This window comes from Metopolophium dirhodum, chromosome 4 (genome assembly GCF_019925205.1).
Source record: "Metopolophium dirhodum isolate CAU chromosome 4, ASM1992520v1, whole genome shotgun sequence".
Taxonomy (NCBI): domain Eukaryota; kingdom Metazoa; phylum Arthropoda; class Insecta; order Hemiptera; family Aphididae; genus Metopolophium; species Metopolophium dirhodum.
Window position 1 is genome coordinate 14,863,114 of NC_083563.1, and position 22,857 is coordinate 14,885,970.

The following is a 22,857-nucleotide window of genomic DNA, read 5'->3' on the forward strand; positions in this document are numbered from 1 at the left end:
AAACATATCTAATATTTAGAGTTTTTTGTTGATTTGCAAAAATACTTTTATAAAAATACCTATACTAAGTAGATAAATTGTGATTTGTTAGCAGTAAGTATATCCACGGTCATATAATAAATGTTGACACACCTTTACACGTTCAACATACAAAAATATTGATGAAATTAATAAGATCACAAAAAAATGAATTAGGTTAGTATATAAACCAGATTGAAAATCAAATGCCTACATACAATTAACAATTAATCTCATATCTCATCAAAATAATTTATAAGAAGTTTGTTACACAGATAACTATTTTTATGTCATTATTGTTCTTTAATATTAGTAACAGATTTAATAAACTTTTATTGTTGTGTAGAATGTGTTAAATTTTTAAAGTGAAAAACAGCATGAACATAATATAGCTTAAATTTGGATTATAGATTTTGAGACTTGCCTAATTATCAAAAATGCATTGTTAAATAAATTTTTCTAATAATATAGGTGACTCAATTCTTTTATTTTCAAAGTCAAGAACATATTTTTTACGCATGAAATAATAACTTTTCAATAAAAAAATATAAAATAAAAAAGAATAATGTATTTCCAAGTTGTAAGAGTTTTCAGAATCCAAGAGTTTAGTTTTATTTGAAATCAAATATTGATTTATATTTTAGACAGAAAAAAAAAGTTATATTGATCCACAATAGAAATTAGACGAATATTGCTGATAAATGTATAATAAATATATCTACTTGGGTTCTTCTCTTTTGTTATACTTGACTTAATAAATTATAATAATTTTATTTCAACTCCCTTAATCACAGCATAACTTTATTGTGGCTGTGGCGCTGCTGCAGTAGCAGCAGCTGGCTTGCTCCGATGGGTTGTTGGTGTGGATGTAACTTGTTGAGAAGCCGTATCTTTAACAAATTTTTCCACCTAAAACATTACAAAAAAATCACCAAATAAATTATTATTGTTATTTTAATTGAATTGATACAAAATCACAAAATAGTAGCCATAGTTTAAATTTTAATATATATATATAAATCATATTCAATAGTGAATCTATCCATTTAATGAAATAAATAATTTAAAATTGGTTACTATACTTTGTCTCATATAAGGGTAACTTCAAATGTAAATGTAAATCAAGCGCCACACTCTCCGGAGCATCAATTTATTATTCTTACAAACACCTAGGTTACATTTCTAAGTATAAAACTATAAAGTGATTTTTAGGACACAGGCGATCATCGTAAACAAAAGTTGATGACCAAAGTCAATGAAAATTATCGATTTATCAAGCGGGTGTGTTTTGGCTGGACCAGATAAAAATTGGTTGCCGCTTGAGGCTATTTATGTTGTATGAGACAGAGTGTACAACTTAATAAATTATTAAATTTATTTTGGATTCATGATCAAAAATAAATTTTATACAAACAAAAACTGAAACATAATATGAATAGACGTTAGTACTTAATACAACTAAAATATTAGTATAACATATATTTGTAACTAAGCACCGTCTATACTATGTTAACTAGCGATAAAAAAGACAACATTAAGTCTACTTACAATATTCTTTATGTACAAAATAGCTTTGTCCTCTTGGTTTCCAGTGCCTTTGACATTATCAGCCTTGTAAGGTGGGCTAATTATCACTTGATCATATACGACAATATTCTGCCCTTGCCAAGTTACTTCTGGAATCCTAAGTATAAAATAGACAAATATTATTTATTTATTCCTCTTAAGATAATTTAATAATTTATTATTAAAATTTTTACGTTTTAGTTATAGTCAAATACAATTTTTGTGCCTCAGGGGAAACATTGGCAGACATAGCTGATATTTGACGTTTCTTATCTTGTATTTGAGTTTTTATCCTATTATTTAACTGTAATAAACAATATTATGACATATTTTTAGAAATTCAAATATTTTATTAATTATTATGTAGGCGTAGTGATGTAAGTCGGTAATATTACTTTGGTAAAATATTATAAAGTAAGTAATTTATCGGTAAATAATAATCATAAATTACCTTACCACTTTAAGAGTATTTTTTTATTAATCATATTTCATATAGGTATTATGATTGTTTTGGGTGTTGAACATTAAATTTCCCAATATTACCATAAAAAAGTAATATTACCGGTAATTTAATCAAGATATCTAAAAATAAAACGCTACGTAGACGTAATTGATAACATACCCTATTTAAATTTAACGAAGGCAAAGGTGGTGGATTGAAACTGGACTCCTTTTTAACTTGTACATCTTTGGCAAACGCTAAGTTCACTATGTTGATGTTGTTTAACAATGGATTATTATTAGTAGATGGACATTCTAGTAGTTTGTATTAAGGAAATAAACAATTAAACATTATAATGTTAAATAGTACATAATATTATTATCTGACTATTATTAATATATTTTCATATAATCTAAATTAAACTAATTAAATGTGTTTTATAACCTATACCTATATTTCATAAATTAACTATGACATACTTTATAGGGGTTAAAGATAGATACAATATGTTGGATAATGAATGAATAATAAAATATTTAGTATATTTGTTTTATTTAATGTATTTTGTTTATATTTCAATATAATGAATAATCATAATACTATAAATAAATAGATCAATGAATTATGGTTTAAACTTTAAATTAATGGACACATAAAAGAACAAAAAAAGTATGCAATAAATACCTATATTTATGTTACACAAGTGAAAGTCGATCAATTACCAACTTTGACACATATTTAATAGTTATCGATTTTATCGTAAAATATCTTCCTATGTACCTATATTCAAATTTAATTTTTAAAAAAAAGGTCCAATACTATTTTAAAGATAATTTATAATTGTAATATCAACATTTATAACAATAGGCAGTAAGTATGCCTATTTAACATCAGTTTCTAGAATAATTAAAACTTTATCATATCAGGAAAAAAGTATTTTACTAGTACCTAGTAAAAAAGTGGACAATTATTAGAATTGCCACTACCTATGACAAAGTGCACATGATAAATTCAAAAAATGCGACATTAGTATTACGTATTGGCGTCCAAGTGAGTCTAATACCAAAAAAAATACGCCAAACGTATCTGAGAATTGTATATAACATACAATTCTCTTGTCACACAATCACAATGTATCAAAATCATCATACGTAAAACATGTTTAGGGGTGGTCAATGTTTACAGTTTGGGTAAAATGACAGAAGCATCAGTGTGGAGGGGAGAGGCAAGCCCGGATTGAGTAATTTTGGAGCACTAGGCATAGGTACATATTTCATTACAATATGAAGAAATATACAGAATATAATATTTTGAAAATTTCGTGGGAAATTCAAGTCACAGTGCCTATATGGTAATACGACCCTGAAGAGAGGGGCGCAACTATCGACCCCGATAAGCATAGTCCACTACAACAGACCTCTTCGAGTGGCTAAAGCATATTATTATGCCAATTTAAGACGATCCGCGAAACAGTGAGCGAGCATGTCTCTGACAGCAGCTCGAGGGCAGCTCAAACACAGCGGGTGACCGGTGTGCTGATAACGCCGACAATCCCGCGCCACACGCACTAGGGAGCCCCCCCCGTAGAGAACAGCGTAACCCAGTTGACCCATCTACCAACTAGCTGCTCAAACTACCGGTGGATGTTGTGTTTCCGGAAAAGGATACTCAGTATTAGCATTTTCGTGGTGGGCTCGAACCCGAGAACCTCGCCCTCGATCTCCTCGTCGAAGCAGTTGGTGCACATGACGACGCTGCCGATGGAGAAACACTCGTTGACACCGGCCATTTTGTGTTTCCCATAAAAGTTTATCGCCATCTAACGCTTGACAAACGGGCGCGGGCACCGGACGCACCGATTCCGGAACTGACCGGGACGACGGGCAGCAACGGCGCGCGCGACTTACCGCACGCGATGACGAAGAAGATGATGACGACGACAATGGGTATGCGTCGGCCGACGGACGTGCCGTGGTCGTAAGTAAATAATTATTAACTATTTAACTTTCGCAGTTTCGCGTTCGAGTGATAGTGACGATTCCGAGTGTGTGTGTGAATTGTGTTGCGTGAGTGTGCGTGAGCCGTACTGCCGTGTGCCGTGTGGTAGACACGAGACGGCTCGACCAACGCTGGTACGAAACGCTTGTGTGGTTTACCGGAAATTAATTTTCGTCGACGGCTAAAAATAGTATACGAATATCGTACGTATCCGCTAACTTTATGTGCTCAACGAATACGAGATAATGATAAAAAAAAAAAAATACAGCACTCACGGCAATAATGCCGTGTGTTTGAGACCTGAGAATATGTTCGTGCGTGCGTGACACGGACCGTGAACGCGCGTGCGTATACACTACGACACCGTGCGATGCGTTTGTGCGCTTGCGCCAGCGTTATCGTACCGGTGCGTGGAGACTGCGGGGGGCGTGTTGAGCGAACGGCAGCGGCGAATATTGATAACGGGACGGATTACGGACGGCGGGTGACGTCACGTTTGCGATTGACGACGAGTGACGGATATAATAATTCTATTTGACATCACTATCACGTGACAATAACGCGTTTCGTCCATTCTTTATAATATTGTTAAAATAAATATTATTCATTATTATTTATTCCTCAATCCCCTCCGTTAACCGTATTAATATAGGTATTATAGCATTTAATATTTATTACACTTATTTGTTTGGTTAATGAAATTAAATTTCTCATGTTATTGATTATTTCCAGTCGGCGGTAGTCGCGCGTGTATAATTGCACTTTGCAGTTTGCAGTTTACACTGCAACAGTTGCAAGACCGTGACTACAGACACTGCAGGGGCTATGCCGCTCTGACACTGTTGGTTGATTGGTTGGTGGGATCTCATTCAGTTATTATAATTTTAGTTTTTGACAACTATCAGAAACTCAATTTGATATAATTAAATTTCTTGGTTAGCATACCTCGTATTAATAGCATATAATTCGTTACGATAAGTGATAACTCTTTTAGACGACGGCGGTTTTCCTAAATGATAAATTAATTTTCATGTGATTATAATATAATGATAAATACCGTAATTAAATACTACCTATTGTCCCAATATCATTATAATTTATAGTGTCATACTTAAATACTTTGATACTGAAATAGCATACCATTATACCAATCATACTTGTTAATTATTTTGCTAAAATATATCGGGCCTATTTATTATCATGATACCACCCAGAGAGCTAGGACTCCTACCCGCATGCATTGTCTCCGTCTTACAAACGCATAACATAGTTAATACTGAATTGTACGTTCTGAGTTTCTGACTTCTGAATAATTAACTTAACACTAACAGTATGTTAAGCGGTTGTAAGATGGAATCACGGAGACAACACTGAGCGCATCCTGGTAAGTGGCGTACCTATAGGGTGCATAGATCTATAAAGATATCTTTTGGATAGGGTGGCATGGCGGATGACAAAAGCCACGGGACCATGAATCTAGATGACGCTTCAAGAAATGTCACAAAAACAAAAAAAAATTACACTATCGTTTTAAGCATAAAAAACAAGTCGTTTGAAAAATAATTGAAAATCGTGAGAGGGTTGGTAAAGTGCACTTAAGCCCCTTTTTCTAAAAATTTAAACGGCAGATCTTTTTCAGAAAAATATATTACATTGTCCACCGTCCAAACCTGGTTTATAAACCGGACGTGCATGGCTGTGTTATTCGATTATACTTTAAAAATCGTAGTGTATGTCGTGCTGACCATTTAACAGTATACATCAATATTATGGCTTTCGAGTAATTTGGACATGTTATTGTGATTGTAACACATAGGTATAGATCTATTAGCAGGAGCGGATCTAGGGATACATCTTGTGGGTAGATGCATTATGTTGCTATTCCACTAAATTTGTAAAAATAAAGGACAACTGGATTATTTTTCCACGGGCATTAGAATTTCTAGTTACGCCACTGATGCTGGTATAGTGGTATGGCATCCTCTTAAGCATTTTAATTTCTAAACAAAACTGTTCTCAATTAGGTAAAACTGGTTTAATATTTTACAAGTAAGGATTTTTTTTAAATTGTGCTTATATTTTTTATCTAATAATGAATATTCCGTAGATATTTAGAAATTAAAAATTAATTTAATTTAAATAACACTATAATTTAGACTTTAAATTGTTATAAAAATGTTAAATTTCCGATTTTGAACACATTTTGACACATTATACTTATACATGAATATACACATTAGAAAATATTAAAATATGACAATATTAAAAAAAAATAAGAACTTTTTGCAATTATTCAAATTTATTTAATACGATACAGCCAGATGAATAAACTATAATAAAAGACTTATATTATAAGTAACTATTAGTAATTGTAAAGGTAGGTATAAAAGTACACACAGTGTTTCGCATTTAGTATATCAATAAAAAATAGCTTCAAAGACCTATAGCTATAGGCTATAAGTATAAATATAAATAGTACCCATTTCTAGAATAGGTACCTAAGTACTAACAATTTTTACGAGTTCTCAGAACGAAAATTAATACATAATATAAATTATAAGTAGGTACCTCGTACCAACTAACTTCTCTGCATATTATATTGTTTTTTCGTTTTCTCATAAAATTATTTTGAACGCAGAACATATAAATGACTAACTACGATAAAAAAAATCTACTATTTCATTAATACTAATAGGTAGTATACATAAAAATATAATTCTACTGCTACTTTGCTAATAAACAAAGTGATTAGGCACCTAACCCGTATAATATTATTATTGGTTGGTAACGACATTTTAACAATAAATTCTATCGGTTGTAAATTTTTCTATTTTTCATTGCATATGAAAATAATATAAAAATACAAAATATACTCTGCAGATTGATCAGTTTATCATATTATCATAATATTTAATAACCATATTACCAAATTAATTTAATTCTCAACTTTTCTAGTAGAAAAAATGCTCTGACCAGTCTGACCATAAACTTCAAAGGAGATTTTTGGAAGTAAATTGGATCTAGTTCGTAATTTGGGGAAGTCGAAATTGAAAAGGTTTTGTATTTTTTCAAATAATCAGGAAAAACAAAAATAAATTAAAATTTGTTAAAATTTATTGTTAGGTAACCCTGATTAGATTGTCTTCACTTGGATTGTATTTGATTAATTTTAATTTTCTAAGCTATATTGCAATAGCATATAGCACATATTATCTTTTATCGCGGGCCTGGCATGGTGACTGAAAAAAAAATGTTCGCAACGAAAAAGCGTGACCGTTAAGATGTTATTAATTATTATTATTATTTGCGGTCGCCGGCTATTGTTTGTAGGTATATTTGGTGGGTAGGGGTAGCAGGTATAAATGTACCTATAATATTTTATTAATGATGAAATTAGCCATAAATCGGAATTGTCGAATTGTTTACGAGTTAATCTGTCTGACTCGATTTTTTGTTGACAATCTGTAATTCACGCCGCGCCGTTCCGTGCTAATTTTTTTTTACGCGTGTGCCACGTACCTATGTATATTGGTATAATGTTCCGAGCTCTCTGACAGAATGTCTGAATGATACAGACTTTTAGATTCTGAGCGAAGTGATGAATGTATTGATTTTATAATGATGTGTGTTTTAGATTCTGAGTGGAACGATGAATGTAGATATTGATTTTACAATGTGTTTTTTTTTTGTTTTTTATTTTATTTTATTTTATTTTTTTTTTTGTGTCTATCATCACCTTTTAGGACAGTAAAATCTGTTTTCGAGAAAATCGATTTTGGTTTTTGGTGTAACTCTAAAACAAATGACCGTAGGGACATAACATTTTGACTGAATGTTTATAATTGCATTTCCTACACACGATAAAATTTTGAAAATAATTTGACACTTTTTGAGCTGTTTACGGACATTGTCTGTTTTCAATTTTTTTAGTTTTTTTTTCTATAAATATCATTAAAATTTTATTTGTTGGGTAGAAAAGCGAGAGACAAACTTGATTGTTTTAAATTATAAATTATAAAGTATTATCATTAGACGATTTGATCGTTTTCTATAAATATTTGTATTTATTTCAACCGTGATTCTAATGCAAGAAGGTATTTGCAAATTGCAATGAAGTATTATGCAATGAAGTTTTTTTTTATATTAAATAAATTTATTAATATTAACGTTTTTATTTTTGGTGTTTTTTTTCAAAATGTTCACTGCCCCCCCCCCCCCCCCCCCACCCTGAAATTTTGGCGAGCCACCAGGTTGAGAATCTTTGGTCTATAAATTATCTCTGTACTAAATTACATCGCAATCGGATGAACAGTTTAGGAATGTATAAAGGACATAATTAGACGCAAACTTTTTTTGTCTTTTTTATATATATATAGTCATATAGATAAGTTACAACTACTATAGTATCAAGTAATAGTGTAATACTATGGTAACTCAGACTGTATACATAATAATATAATGTAGAATATAATCTCATAAACTCATAATATCAGACCACATGTCTATTATCTATAAAATATATGTAAACAGTTTACACATAAATACATGATATATAAACGATAAACCACAATTATTAATTATTAATAGTAATAACTAATAGCCAATAATTGGATAGCTGCAGCCTGCAGCAAGCAGCATCAGCTATCTATTAGTTGATAACCGTGATTTAATGTATAATATTTTACATTAATTATTGAGCCTGGAATATTTGTACATTAAATATATAATATTATTTATCATTTCTACACATAACTTATTAAATATTATTTATTATTTCAATTTTAAATATTAGTTTTCGATTAGTATTACATTTTAAATCGTATTTAAAAATAAAAACATAAGCTATATAGTAAACTATATTCAACATGTACAAATATGAAATAATATTATAGTCCTGTACGAAATTAAATAATACATCACTGATTACTATTATGCGTCTATACTAAATAAACAAAAGAGGTCATGGGAGAAGATTTAACCAGTGTTTAGAACATATTTTATTTTGAAAGCAAACATATGCTAACTATACTGAGAGATACATTCTTTGAAGTAAAAAAAAATAATTAATTTCTATTCACTATTCATTAGCATTTAGTTCCTACATATACGAATGCATAAAAATTCAAGTTTTTCTCAAAATCGAATAGGTAGGTACATGCAAATGAAATAAATCCATTTATAACATTGTTGGTTAACCGAAAACTCGGAAAACTAGGAATTATTTTTCAAAAGTACCTTAAATACTTTGACATGTTTTTCAAAATGTAATTTCTGTACTTTGTCAAAGTCATTATACAAGACCTATGTAAGAATATAATATTAACATAAAACTAGGTATTTATTATTATTTTTTTTTTATTGAAAGAAAAGTACAATTTGCATAAAATAAAATACTTAACACGAGTAATATGATTTAAGGAAAATACCCATTGGCATTAGGTCATAGCAATAATAATACGTAATTCGTGTGTAATGTATATAGTTGTTTGGAGCCATAACGATTCAATTTTTTAAACAGAAATTAATTATTATACTATCGACATCGTTTGAATATTAACCTTTTGATAAAAACACATGTTTGCTCGCCTGCGTTGGTGCTATAGAGTAAATATATAGGTAAAAATATATTATCGTCAGCATTATTCAAGAATTTAGTAGATAGTTTAATAAAATTCTGAAATCGAATTGAAAAAAATCATCACGTCATGAGAAACCTAGAGTAATCTAACCAGGTAGTAGATTACTAATACATAATATTATGATTAGAATGCGTCAATGCGTGTACAAAATATGTATATTACTATTTACTATATTGTATACTATTATTTCGTTTATAAATAATAATATTATGTACAAAAATGTACTATCAGAAATCAGAATGTACATTGAACGGTTGAACACAGGTACACAGGCACACAGCTTATATTCATATTTCGTAGTGTTGTACACTTGTACGGTGGGAAATTCACGAAATAACGAGTATAGAGATAATCTTAACGACGCTCTGTACGGGCGTATGGCAGCGAACATTGAACAATCGTTTATAATAATAATAATAAATAATAATTGTTTAAATATTTGCACTTTGCAGTTAACACGTGTGCACATGTCGTACGCGTACCTTCAGTGGCGTGGATGCAATAATATTATTGGTCGAGTGTCAAGTGTGAAATTAGTATTTAGTATAATTTTACTATTTACTAGTGTACCTGAATGCAGACATGTACACGTGTAATTTTTGTATATTATGTGCATTCAGCATTGTGCCTTTTAAGTTTTAATTATAATTTTATGGTATCTCTATAATATATTATAAGAAAATACCTTTTACGAATATTACCTATACTCTATAGACCATAATAGTCTATAGTCTATACTATAATAGAGTCTATATAGGTACGATTGGTACGAATCACGATTAATCTTTAATTGTTGTCCGAAAGAACGATACGACGATTATTTCCAGGTTATATAGTAGTTTTATTATATGCGAGATGAGGACGTGAGGACGATATGAGGACATGGTACTCGCATGTGTTGTCTCCGTCTTATAAGTGTGTAACATAGTAAATTGTACGCTAAGCAGATCGCGTTTAGCTCAGTTAGTTTAAAAATTAGAGCGAATTGACCTCTTATAAAATGTAAATGTAAGAGTATTATCTAGGCAATGTCATGGGCTTTTTATTATATTTTAATTTTAAAGCGAGTTATGAATATTTTAAGATGTACAAACAATTTACAATTTTAAAATACTAATAACTCTCTTCAAAAATTGTTTGTACATATTAAAATACTCATAACTCGTTTTAAAATAAAAATATATTAAAAAGCCTATGAGATTGTCTAGATATTAATTTTACCTTTAAATTGTATAAGAGGTAAATTCACTCTAATATTTAAACTAATGGAGCTAAACGTGATCTGCTGATCAGAAAATTTGCTATGTTACACACTTTAAGACGGAGACAACACATACAGCTACCACGTGTCTTCTTAAAGGTATATTAATTATATTACTCGCTGGTGCCTGGTAGTCGCTGTATAACTGCTAAACTGCACAAGTTAATAAATTATAATTTATTATTTAGGTTCACCAACACATTAGAACATATTAACATGCATTATGCAATATGCATGTACGTAAGAAAAATAATTTAAGTGTCGCGAAACAATTGAATATCAAATTTACAGGTTGGGAATCACTTGTCTCGTCGATTTAAAAACAAATATACAATATTAATGTCGCGATCAGTAGATCAGAATTGATATTCAATTCAATTTGCTACTAACCTATACGGATTAGTGATTACAATATACGAAATACGAATCTAGGAAAATAAAAAGCCCTCCACTCCCCATCAAAAAGCGTCATTAGAGTTAACAAGTCACATATGGAATCATGAAATAAAAATTGAAAATAAACTATAGAGTAAAAGCGTTCCCCTGGGTTCCCTTTATTATTAAAAATAAAATAAGTATGATACATATTTTATAACTGTATAATATGCCTATTGCCTATATTTAGAAGCTTAATATGTTTATAAAAAATCATTATCAATAATCGCATCTATACTTATTATTATAATAAATAAGTATGTTGTGGGTAATAGGGGATAGCCGACTCTCGACCTGATGTATATTTTGATTCTCCTTACTCCTTATATTTAAACTCCGTACATGGTATATCCAAAATATTAATTTAATATTATTATACACATATTATGATATATATTATTATAACTATTAATTATTATACAAATTGAACCCTCGAAAGTTTTTTTTATGTCAGGATTGGGATTTTAACTAGGATGGGCTAAAAGTTCTATGGAGGATAACCATAACTTACTACAACCCTAGTTCCTCAAAGTTACGCCGGTGTGTTAACTTCCGCTAATGAGTCGGTTTCAATGGCATACAGGTAATAGGTAGGTAGTAGGTTAATAATTATGTTCTTATGTGATTGTGAAAGTGTAGAAGGCACCCGAAGACTTAACTGTTCGAAACGCATATTATTTCTATGGTTTGAAGTTTGAACGGTCCCCGCGAAACGCCAAACATCCGTGCGAACTCACGGTGACGTCACGCGTTCGCGTGCGCCGGCCCGTCGTCGTACCCGAGTCTCTTTTACCGCTGGCCCCGCCCCTCACGCGCGTGCTCCGACAAGCTGCCGCCTGCAGGCTGGCGCGCACGGCGCACCGCCGCACATTATCCGATCGGGCACCGCGCATATGTTCCTAATCGCGCGTCGCGTTTGTGTACTCTTTGCTTTTATTATTTTATATTCATTTATTATTATTATTTATATTGGTTTTTTCACACACACAAACACATACACACTTCACACGCAATCACGCGCGCGCGCCCACCCCACACATACCCTTCTTCACTCCCGAACGTGTTTTCTTCTTTTTTTTCCTTCATTCTTTCACTGATTATAATTAAATCCGTTTGTTAGTCGTACGCTTTTTTTTTTTTGTTTTTTTTCCGTCCGATCATAATATTTATTTATACATTTTTTTTACATATACACACGCGCTCTTCATTTCGTCGTGTACGCCCGCCGCCGTATTAGCCATAATATCATTTAATAGGACATTATAGGTATAATACCGTCGATTTATTTTAGTCTATCGTCTAGCGTCGCGTTGTGCACGGCACGCAGAAGCAGAACGCTCAGCTCCCTCGCGCGCGTCGCGGCTGACGGACATCGTTGCACTACAACCAAAGTCTGAGAGACGACACACGCTTTACCGCCGCCAGCTAACAACTTCTGCTTCTTCTTCTACTACTATCACTTTTCACTATAATTGTCGCTATCGGCGTCGCCGCCACTGTACGATTTTCATAATAACTGGTGGATTGCTGCAAGCTGCGACGAGATGATCGACACCAACCGCGGTAAGACGGGTCGTTGCGATGCGATGCGTGTCAACGGGATCCGCTTCGGGTCGAATCGCATTTTTATTGTTAATTTTCTCTGTTTTGACTTTTATTCCGTGTGTTGTAGCCGACCATTTCGTGTGAACACGTCGGGAGTCCGGTCGTACGAGAGCTGACCAGAGACACTTGGGGACAGATAACGTTTGAAAGAGCTTTTCCACGCTAAGCACGATACTATCAAAGTGAGTATTTCGTGTTGACTTATTGAAAATATTAATTGCTTTTACCGCTCATTTTGGCAATTGGGACTATTCTTAAAAATTGATTCAATTGATTTAGTTATAACGTATTGAAGGTTCGGCATGTTTTTTGTTGGCCGGACGTGCGTACAGCCGTAAATCGAAAACCCACGAAAGAGCTGGTGTAATAAGTAATTACATGTCTGTTATTTTTGGAGTTGTGAATTAGTGATTAGAATGGCTGGGATGGCGGCAGTGCGGCTCGTTATCGAGGCGGTATATCTATATATTCTCTTGTATAAAAGCAGTTACTGGTTTTATGGCGCGGTGATCATTTATCGTGTTTTACCAAATCTCACCACCGGGCACAGTTTCTTATCATATGTCGGGGAATACCCATTCGGTCGGCAATGTCTACGCGCTAAATTAATAACAATTGTAGATCTATCTCTTTCTTTCTAAATTCACTCTCTCTATTACTATACGTCCGTTTGTCTTTGAGATATCGTTAGGAATTATATTGTATTTCGTTTTATAATTATTGCCGTTCGGTGTTAACGAGTTTTCCAGGACAACGAATTCGTGTTATCGGTGTTCACCGAATCGTTCGTTTCTCTTCGTTTGTATATATTTACTATTTTGTCTTTGTGCGCGGTAATGAAGTTTCTGAGACGTTTACGTTCGCGCAGCAAAACCGTATCGTAGTTTGTACCATGTTTGTCTTTGTACCCACTGCTCAGTAGTCAATAGCCGCCGCCTACGTTATTTAGGCAGAACAGAATTACTATATAATTTTCTATATTTTTATAGATAGGTACGTACATAGTGTTTGTTCTACGAACATGTTTTACGCGACTCGTTTTGAATTGTTATTTATTGTTGTCCGTGTCATTCGTCACTGTTTCTAAAACTATTTGACTAATTATATATTATAAAAATTGAAAATCTATTGTTTCACTTTCCAGAAACCATTTTTTTTAACACGACGTTAGTATTGCTATGGTAAAAAAGACCGCACTTTTTTACATCTTGAATAAAACAAATATATTTAACATTTCAGTCATTGATACTCAATATACCTTTTACAATAAATATTAAAAATACTATAATAATATTATAAATAAAATTACAACTTGGGTGCCGAGGGTTTTTTTTGAAAAATTCAACTGCCTGCCATAAGACTCAATTTAATTCGTACATTTTATTTTTTTTAAATAATATTCATTTGATGTATAAGGAAGTACATTTTTATAACTAGGTATTATATAAATTGTAAAAATTGTATGAAATAATTGTTTGTTTTGACAAAATTAATTAAAATGGAGGTTTGACATGTTTTTTTGTTATTGAAAAGTACAATGTCGAACAGACCGCAATGCTACTAATTCTGTAATATACACTGTCGCGACTATCGTCGGGTTAAGGGTTTCATTCAGTTTTTTCTGTTTTATATTATATATTATATAATGATAGATAAAACAATTCTATAATGTTAACTTTGTTAAGTAGATACAATTTATTTAAAAATATTATGAAAAATGTTAGTAATCTACTGAATTAGAAAACGATATAGATACCTACTTGTTATTTAATATGTGGATTTACTTCAAACCATTTCTCTGCATTTATATTCCTCACCATTTTGAACTCTATTTAGAAAATATATTTTTAGTTAAATCTGGTACCTACGTATAATTTTTTTTGATTTACGATAGAATATATTAAATATTTAAATGAACTTGCCTACATAGAAGTTATTTGGGGTTACATTATTATAATAGTTGTGAGATGTAAAAGATGCTTTTCATATTTTAAAATTAGATTTAATATATTAATTGTATTTGCTAATTTTGTCATTTTCCTTCAAATAGGTTTCCTTTGTATCTTCTCATCCTTCTTTCCTGCATTACTGCCAAACTATTATGTCACAAATGAAACGAGGCCGCAAGGTATTTACTAAAATAGCAACATTTATATAGTATAAACTTTAAAATTTAAACCATGGTTTCATATCCTAATTCATAACTTGTTACGTAGATAACGTATACTAGCATTGAAGAGAGATACCATCACTTGGAGCTGTCTACACTACAACAACAAACATTCAGATATAATAACCACAACGTGGCGGATAAACGTGTTGGATCAACCATGGTGCCAAACCGAATATTTGTCGGTGGTTTAGCCAATGGCACTTCAGAACAAGAATTACGAAATTTCTTTTCAATTTATGGAGAAGTTAAAGTTGTAAAAATTGTAAAAGATAAAGCTGGTGCTCTCAAAGGATTTGGTTTTATTACTTTTGATTCTGAAGAAGAAGTTAAAAAAATAATTGATGCTGTAAGTTAATGTTAATTTTTGATTAAATTTGTCAAATATATTTTAAGTTTTACATACTTTCTGTAATTCAGTTGGTTATATTTAATTTACTTATATGTTTGGTTATTTCTAAGTTTTATTTACATATTTAATTTTTATTTTAGTTTTAATAGCGTTTTTTTTTTTTTAGGGTCCTGTTCTGATATTTAAAGATAAACGTATCAACATAGCGCCTGCTTATGAGAAAGTATGTGTTACATTGTTATTTTGTCTTTATTATTTTTAAGATAAGAAAGTACATCGTTAATTTTTATCAAGCGTGTATATTTAAAAAAAAACACATAAAACAAAATTAATTAATTACCTAAATAGTTTTGAATGACTAACTTATGCACTTATGCTGTATCTAATTTGTATATTCTTGGTCTGGAGATGTAGTCAAGGTTTTGATACTAAGTTAATATTTTTAATTATTACATTTTTTTTTTATTGGTTTTTATTAATAGCTATTTCATACTTGCATTAGTATGTATTCGCAATTAGTTTTATCAATAGTTTATCTGAGGGTTTTAAAGATAGCTTATCTGAGGGTTTTAGAGATAAACAATCCATATAATTTGAAATAAAATTATTAATTAATTATTTGATTATGTAACAACACATCTTTTTAATAGGATTTTAGTTTAATTTTAAATGGAGTAATAGCAGGTAATATTTATTATTATAAAATAAGAGATTTCTATAGTTGGTCATTCGCAAAAACAAATTTTGGGTATTTTATTTAGGCGCTGGCTTAAATTCTAACAAAGAGTAATTTTAACTCAAAATAGGGTATAAGAAGAAATTTATTTATTAATATTGTGTACATTTAAGTCTGTATCAATATTCAATGCTAATTAATTTGGTACCAACTATTTTAATGGTATAAGTTGAATATGATAACTAGATCATAGCTTATCGAAACAAATAATTTGATTTTTTATTGCTTAGCACCAAATATACATGAATGATGAAAGTGTTTATTAAGCAATGTGTATTGTATAAGTATACTAATTTAATTTGGTGTTCGCTAAACATGTTATTTAAAAATTATTATTATTTTTAGGATATCAAAAGCAATTACGATTCCAACAACTCTCCTCAACAACAATCACACTTAATGTCCTATAGTAGTCAAGTTCAGCAATATTCAGTTCCTCCATTACCAACTCCAGCTCAACCAATGTTAGCACCAGTTATGTATACTTATCAAAATGGAATGGCTTTTTTTAATATGCCAATCAATGGGAATACTTCTGTTACTCCTCAACCTCCTGGTCCACAAAACTCGTCATCAACAGAATCCCTCCCCAATGTATATGCAGGTAATTAATTAAAGATAATTATGATGATATTAAACTATCAGTTATTTTGTAATTGTGTATTTAGCTCCTTATGGAACACAAAGTACTACTAGCATGCAAGGTTATAGTGGCCAACCTATATTCTATCCAAATCCAGTACCTCAAGTTCTGGTACAACAAGCTTACCCTAACTTGCCAGTGAGCTCGGTAAGTTATATCAAGTGCAAAAATCCTTTATTCATAATTTTTAATAAAGTGTTAGGTAATTCTGAGTGGATGTTGGCAAATTATTTGTTTTCTCTCTCACTCCACCCACACACCACATGACTGGCAAATAGATTTTCATTAATTAGAACCAATTTTGTATTATTAGCTTTAATATTAGAGTGAATTGATCAATCATCCAACTTAAAAGTTATCTACATATTCACATTAGTTTTCTCATAATATTTTAATTTTTAAGTGATATATGAGTATTGAGTATGTAAAATACTGAAATTTAAATATGCACAAAATTGAAAATATTGTAAAAAAAAATCCAATGCATAAACACTGATAATGTTCTTTATTTAAATTCAATAATAGGTTGTCAACCTACTCAATATTAAAACTGTCAATACAAGATTGGTTCTACTGAAATCAAATTAATTATTTTGCGTTGTCAGAGAGTTGTTGAAAACAAACTATGATCTGAGATCCTTTTAAAAGCTATATTTTTTATATTCTCTTAGTTCTTAGTATTTTCTTATACATTATAAAAATGCAATGAGATTGATCTGATACAATTATTATTTGGCTAGCTCAACCCAGCCAGAATATATTTTAGACATTAATGAAATTGACATTCTGAGTGTTCTATAAATTCAAGATGTTTCTACATTGGGGATGAATTGCCTATGATAATTGTACCTATTCATTTTTTATAATGAACATATTATTTAGGATATTTATGGTCCATTCTATTAATATTGTTCTCAGACTCAAACACGACTCATACGTCAATTCAAATTTAATTGACCCCAAGGCTATTATTATACTATGAGATCTACCTAATTAAATCTTGATTTAAAAATAAACTATAAAAAAAATTACTGATCTATTTTTGTTTACATATGGAGAAATAAAAAAAAGTGTTATGCTTCAAAAAATTTCATTATAAATATGGATTGTCAATAATAATAAAAAAATATCACTGCTAAGAAGTAGTACTTTTTTTTCAAATAGTAGCAATACTTCAAGCTATTTAATACATTTTTTTTCTAAATTACAAAAATGTATGTGATAAATAACTAAAATAATTAAAAATCATTGTATACTTTTTTTTTTTGTCGATTAATATCTTTTAACCATTATCATTTTAGGTTTGTAACAGTACTCAAGGATCAAAGGTTCTTTTTTCGATGCCTTGTGATACACCTTATTATTCGGGAACTCAAATGTCTAATATGATACCTACTCCTGATATGGCCTATCCCATGCCAGTCATGTCACCATATATGCCTTATATGGTCGCAACTTCTGATGGTGGTTATCCATATTATGATCCAGTCATGGAAAATATTCAGCTTGTTCATCAACCAGTATTTACTGAACAGTGCGCAAATCCTAGGCCCCCTTCATCAGATGCTTCGGTAATTAAATAATTTAATACTTATAATTTTACTTTGGGGCTGAGCGAGTTAATATAATTTGTTTAAGAGGACGTCATACCAAATTACACGCGTACGACATACCAAATTTTAAGCTCAGCAGATCATTTTTAGCTTCATTAGCTTAAAAATTAGAGTGAATTGACCTCTTATATAATTTAAAGGTAAGATTATTATTTAGGGCATCTCATAGGCTTTTTGTTATATTTTAATTTTAAAGCGAGTATTTTAAGTTCAAATAATTTACAATTTTAAAATATTTACTTTAAAATTAAAATGTAATGAAAGTTTGAGATGCCCTTGATAATAATCTTAGTTAATTTTTAAAATAACGGAGCTAAACATAATCTGCTGAGTATAAAATTTGCTATGCCGTTAGTCTGTAAACAACATATGCGGGTACGACATCCTCTCAAGCAATATATTTTGATGTTATGAATTAATAAATTAAAAAATAAAATAATACAATTCACATTATTATTACTTAAAAATTAAAATCAAAATAGTTTTCTCGAATATATTTGAATTTAGCCGAGATTAATGAATTATTAACTTAAAATATAATATCTGTTATGAAAAAGATATATTTAATTCATAAACCTTATATTAATAGGCAAAGTATGGTGGTAGTTTCCACCATACTAATTAACGCTAATTGTGTTATTCCTCACTTCTGCGCATGTATGTAGACCACATTAGCTTAGGCATAGTTAACACCGTAAATACGTAATTATCTTATTATATTATATTATTTCTATCATGATTTATGGATATTTTAATATTTCTTACTATTAATTAGTAAATTCCCAACATTAATATTATAATATAATATAAAGGCTGTGGGTAAAATATTGTAAAACAATTATGTTAAATGAAAAATGTGTGTGTGTACAATTATGGCATCACTGGTAACGCAATTTGTTGTCACTGCAACACCCAACGTTGCCGGCCACATATGCTTCGTCTATTAGTATAAGGTCTATGATTTAAGTGCTTTTATTTGCAATAAATTTTCTATATAAAAATTCTTAATCAATATTTTAAATTATATATATTTCATTTTGAACATACTAAATACAATTAAGAGGATGCTACCCGTGTGTTTGTTGTCTTCGTCTTACAAACTTACGACATACCAAATTTTTGTTCACTAGTGTATATAGTGTGCTGTTAGTTTTGAGATTAGGGCAAATTTATTATCAAACTAAAAGTTTAATAATAGGTCAATTCACTCTAATATCAAAATTAATAGGAAAACAAAGTGGCCAAGCGGAATAGGGCGTCAGTTGCAACACGCACCGTTGCCGGTTTGAATCTCGGTCACGGGCGGCACTTCTCTCCAAATAGATGTCTGCCCGGAGAGAGGCCACAATCCCCGACCAGGCATGGCAGAAACCTACGGTTGCCGAATTGAAATTATGACAAATCCAAAAATCATGTGTTCACCAAAACCTACAGTACCCTCCCCCACAGTTTAAAGTTTAAACAACCACCCAATGGCCGGCCTAAGTTGCCGCGGGTTAACAGCACACACTTGAAACTAGTGAACAAAAATTTTCAATGTCGTAGGTTTGTAAGACAGAGACAACAAATACATTGATAGCGTCCTCTTAAGAACATGCAAATCTACTTTCCTCACAATTATCTTAAATTATCTTAGTTAAATTTATTTATATTTAATTAATACTTAATTTTAATAAAGAAAAATATTGTAATTTTAAGTATAACGATGAGTAAAATTGTTAGAAACAAAAACCTTGTTTACCAAGAAAATAGTGTGATAAAAATCTATATCCCAATCTTACCATGTTTTATGTTTATAGAGTAGATTAAATCAATAAGATATTTTATTTTCTCGCTCAGCTCTTTTTAAAGTATGCATTATGTTGAAATATTGAATCTGTGGCTTTAGGTAGGACAAGCGCAAGTAATTACCACGAATCAGTTTGTATCACTGATGTCTGTAGTTAGAAATGACGAGGAAAAACCTCAGACATATACACCTGAACCACAGCAGTTATGCCTAACTCCAGTCATAAGTTTAGCAGAGCCTCCGCCACAAACAGTCTCTCAACCTATCGTTTCTAAGCCCACCACGTCGTCTACACCGGATCCTGAAAAATCTGACCAATCACCCAATCAATTACTTATGACTCAAATTCAGTATAATATTAGACACCCCCCACCTTCTATAAATATACGTCCAGAACAAAAGGACTGTGCTAAGCAACGTGGTGATACTCATCAATATCAGGGCAACAACAATAATTTATCTATTAAGAATAACAACGACTACATGAAAAATGGACCTAAAAAGTATCTGGAGGCTCGCACATTTTATAAAACTGGGCCAACTACTATATCTCATCCCAGGCATACTAATAATACAACTGGTCCTATGGTCAATTCATCTTTTACTAGCCCGTTTTTTGTTCCTAATTCAAATTTCCGTCACCGATTTCCTAAAATGCACTATCCTGCTGTTCCTCAGGTGATGTTAAATCCAAATTATCCTTATCACAATCCGGGAAACGTACGCCCCTCTAATGGCCATCAGATGTTCAACAACAGAGGCGCCAGGTATGGTGGCAACAACTACCAAAGTAACAAGAAAAACTACAGTGTAAGAAAGAATATCGTATTAGTTGATTAATTAATTTTTAATTAATCTCGTTTATTTTATAAATTTTAGTCTTACAAGGGAAATAGAATCAATCGTTATACACCGGACCAAGGCGATAATCCTGAAGTTTCAAGCAGTGAAGATAGTCGTGCAGACCAGATAACCAGTGTTGATATAGGCCCCCCTCAGGTAGAAGGCATGTGTTCGGACATGAGGTCAATGGCCATTTAAAAATAAAAACAAAGAATTACCGCTTTCTTATATGATCAAAGTTAAATAGCTCCAACAAGACTGGCCAGCTCCTAATATTTTTGATTTTTTATAGTATTATTTAACTTAATTCCCCTCCTCAAACTCCAGAAAATGGCAACGATCTTGGTCGATAAAAAAATATATTTATATTTATACTTGCAAAATATTTCGCCCTCTGTGTTCAAGATTGTTATTTATTGATAATTTATAAACACTTATAGTAGGTAGATATGCAAATTGTGGCGACCCTTTATGACAAAAAAAGGCTGTTTTACTGTGATAAAAAATTATTTAAAAAAATAAATATCCATTGTTAAGGCACCTTAAGTACTTAATCCAAAAGTCTTAATGATTTTTGCTCAATAGTGCTCGAAAGAAATTTAGGTCTTATATATCATATGTATATATATAAATATATTTATATTTATTATATGTACTTTATATATTTTATCATTGTTAACATATACTATTAATGCCGAATGTTATAGATAAATAACAATAAATTTTATATGGACATAAAATACATTGACATTCTTAAATGTAAAATAATATACTACAGTTGAAAAAAATACATTTAATTAAATTAATGTATAATAATATGTAGTCTAATACAATATTAATATATTCACTGTTTATAAAAATTAACGACAGCGTAAATACTAATATGATGAGGAACGTGTTGTCATCAGTTGTTACTATAAACATGAAAAGCAATAAAAAAAATACTTAGTAATTGTAACTCTATATAAGTGATTTTTATTTTGTTAGAGTTGAATTTTATCAATTGTGCAATTTTTTTTATATAATATAATTTTAAATTATTCAATATTTTATTGTACAACATGTAACACTTATTGTCTTACTAAATCGTTTTTAAATTAAAATTTAATTTAAAAATATTTAGACTTGCAATGATAATGTTTGACACTTACTCTAAAATATAAAACAGTTAAATATGAATAATAAATATGATTTCTATTATGTGTTATGAAAATGTGTTTTGGATATTGTATAGTTTAAAAATAATATTTCTATTATAGAGTTACTAATTACTTATTTTTAAATTTCACAAGTCTTTTCATTGTTCAGTTCTTCAGTCAAATAATCTACCCGTAAATACGCATAAATATGCAGCGTCAAATCAAATGTAAATTCAGTTTGAATCAAATCTGAGAAAATCCCTATTTATTACAGTTATTGTTATTTCAAGGTTAGCATTTTTCCTAAATTAATATTTAATTTTTCAAATATTAGTCAATACTCAATAGAAAACTTTAAACATTAATTACCCTAATAAAATCTTAAAATTGTACGTTATTTTAATTTTAAAGTTGAATATGATTAAGTACTGCTGTAATTATATTAATACTATATATTATATTCTAAGAAGACAATGATGAAATGCAACACAAACGACTGAAAGTTATTTTGTTTTAACATAATATTACGTGAACAACAGTAGTTTATTGTGTGCCTGCCTATGAGATTCTTGTTACTGCCAAGTGAAACTTCGTCAACAATAATTTAC

The 22,857-nt window shown here is 30.6% G+C and overlaps 2 protein-coding genes across 5 annotated transcripts; one reads left to right on the forward strand and one right to left on the reverse strand.

Annotated features, from left to right (window-relative positions):
- Positions 1-566: 566 nt before the first annotated feature.
- LOC132942580 (protein LSM12 homolog A-like) lies at positions 567-4,350 on the reverse strand. Its single transcript, XM_061011126.1, has 5 exons — positions 3,695-4,350; positions 2,207-2,340; positions 1,779-1,888; positions 1,567-1,702; positions 567-927 (listed from the first exon to the last, which is right to left on the reverse strand). Exons 1-5 carry the CDS (start codon positions 3,843-3,845, stop codon positions 820-822), a joined length of 639 nt encoding a protein of 212 aa, XP_060867109.1. The 5' UTR covers positions 3,846-4,350; the 3' UTR covers positions 567-819.
- A 7,895-nt stretch (positions 4,351-12,245) lies between these two features.
- Positions 12,246-21,714, forward strand: LOC132942854 (integrator complex subunit 3 homolog). 4 transcript variants are annotated; one of them, XM_061011516.1, is made up of 10 exons: positions 12,246-12,922; positions 13,032-13,146; positions 15,015-15,092; positions 15,181-15,483; positions 15,653-15,709; positions 16,568-16,826; positions 16,891-17,012; positions 18,167-18,436; positions 20,367-21,077; positions 21,147-21,714. In XM_061011516.1, the coding sequence occupies exons 3-10, from the start codon at positions 15,066-15,068 to the stop codon at positions 21,306-21,308; spliced, it is 1,911 nt and encodes a 636-aa protein (XP_060867499.1). In that variant the 5' UTR covers positions 12,246-12,922; positions 13,032-13,146; positions 15,015-15,065; the 3' UTR covers positions 21,309-21,714. The 4 variants fall into 4 exon arrangements, with proteins under 4 accessions (XP_060867499.1, XP_060867501.1, XP_060867500.1 ...); XM_061011518.1 differs by lacking the exon at positions 15,015-15,092 and having other exon boundaries at positions 12,248-12,922; XM_061011517.1 differs by lacking the exons at positions 12,246-12,922; positions 13,032-13,146 and adding an exon at positions 13,467-13,957.
- The last annotated feature ends 1,143 nt before the right edge of the window (positions 21,715-22,857 follow it).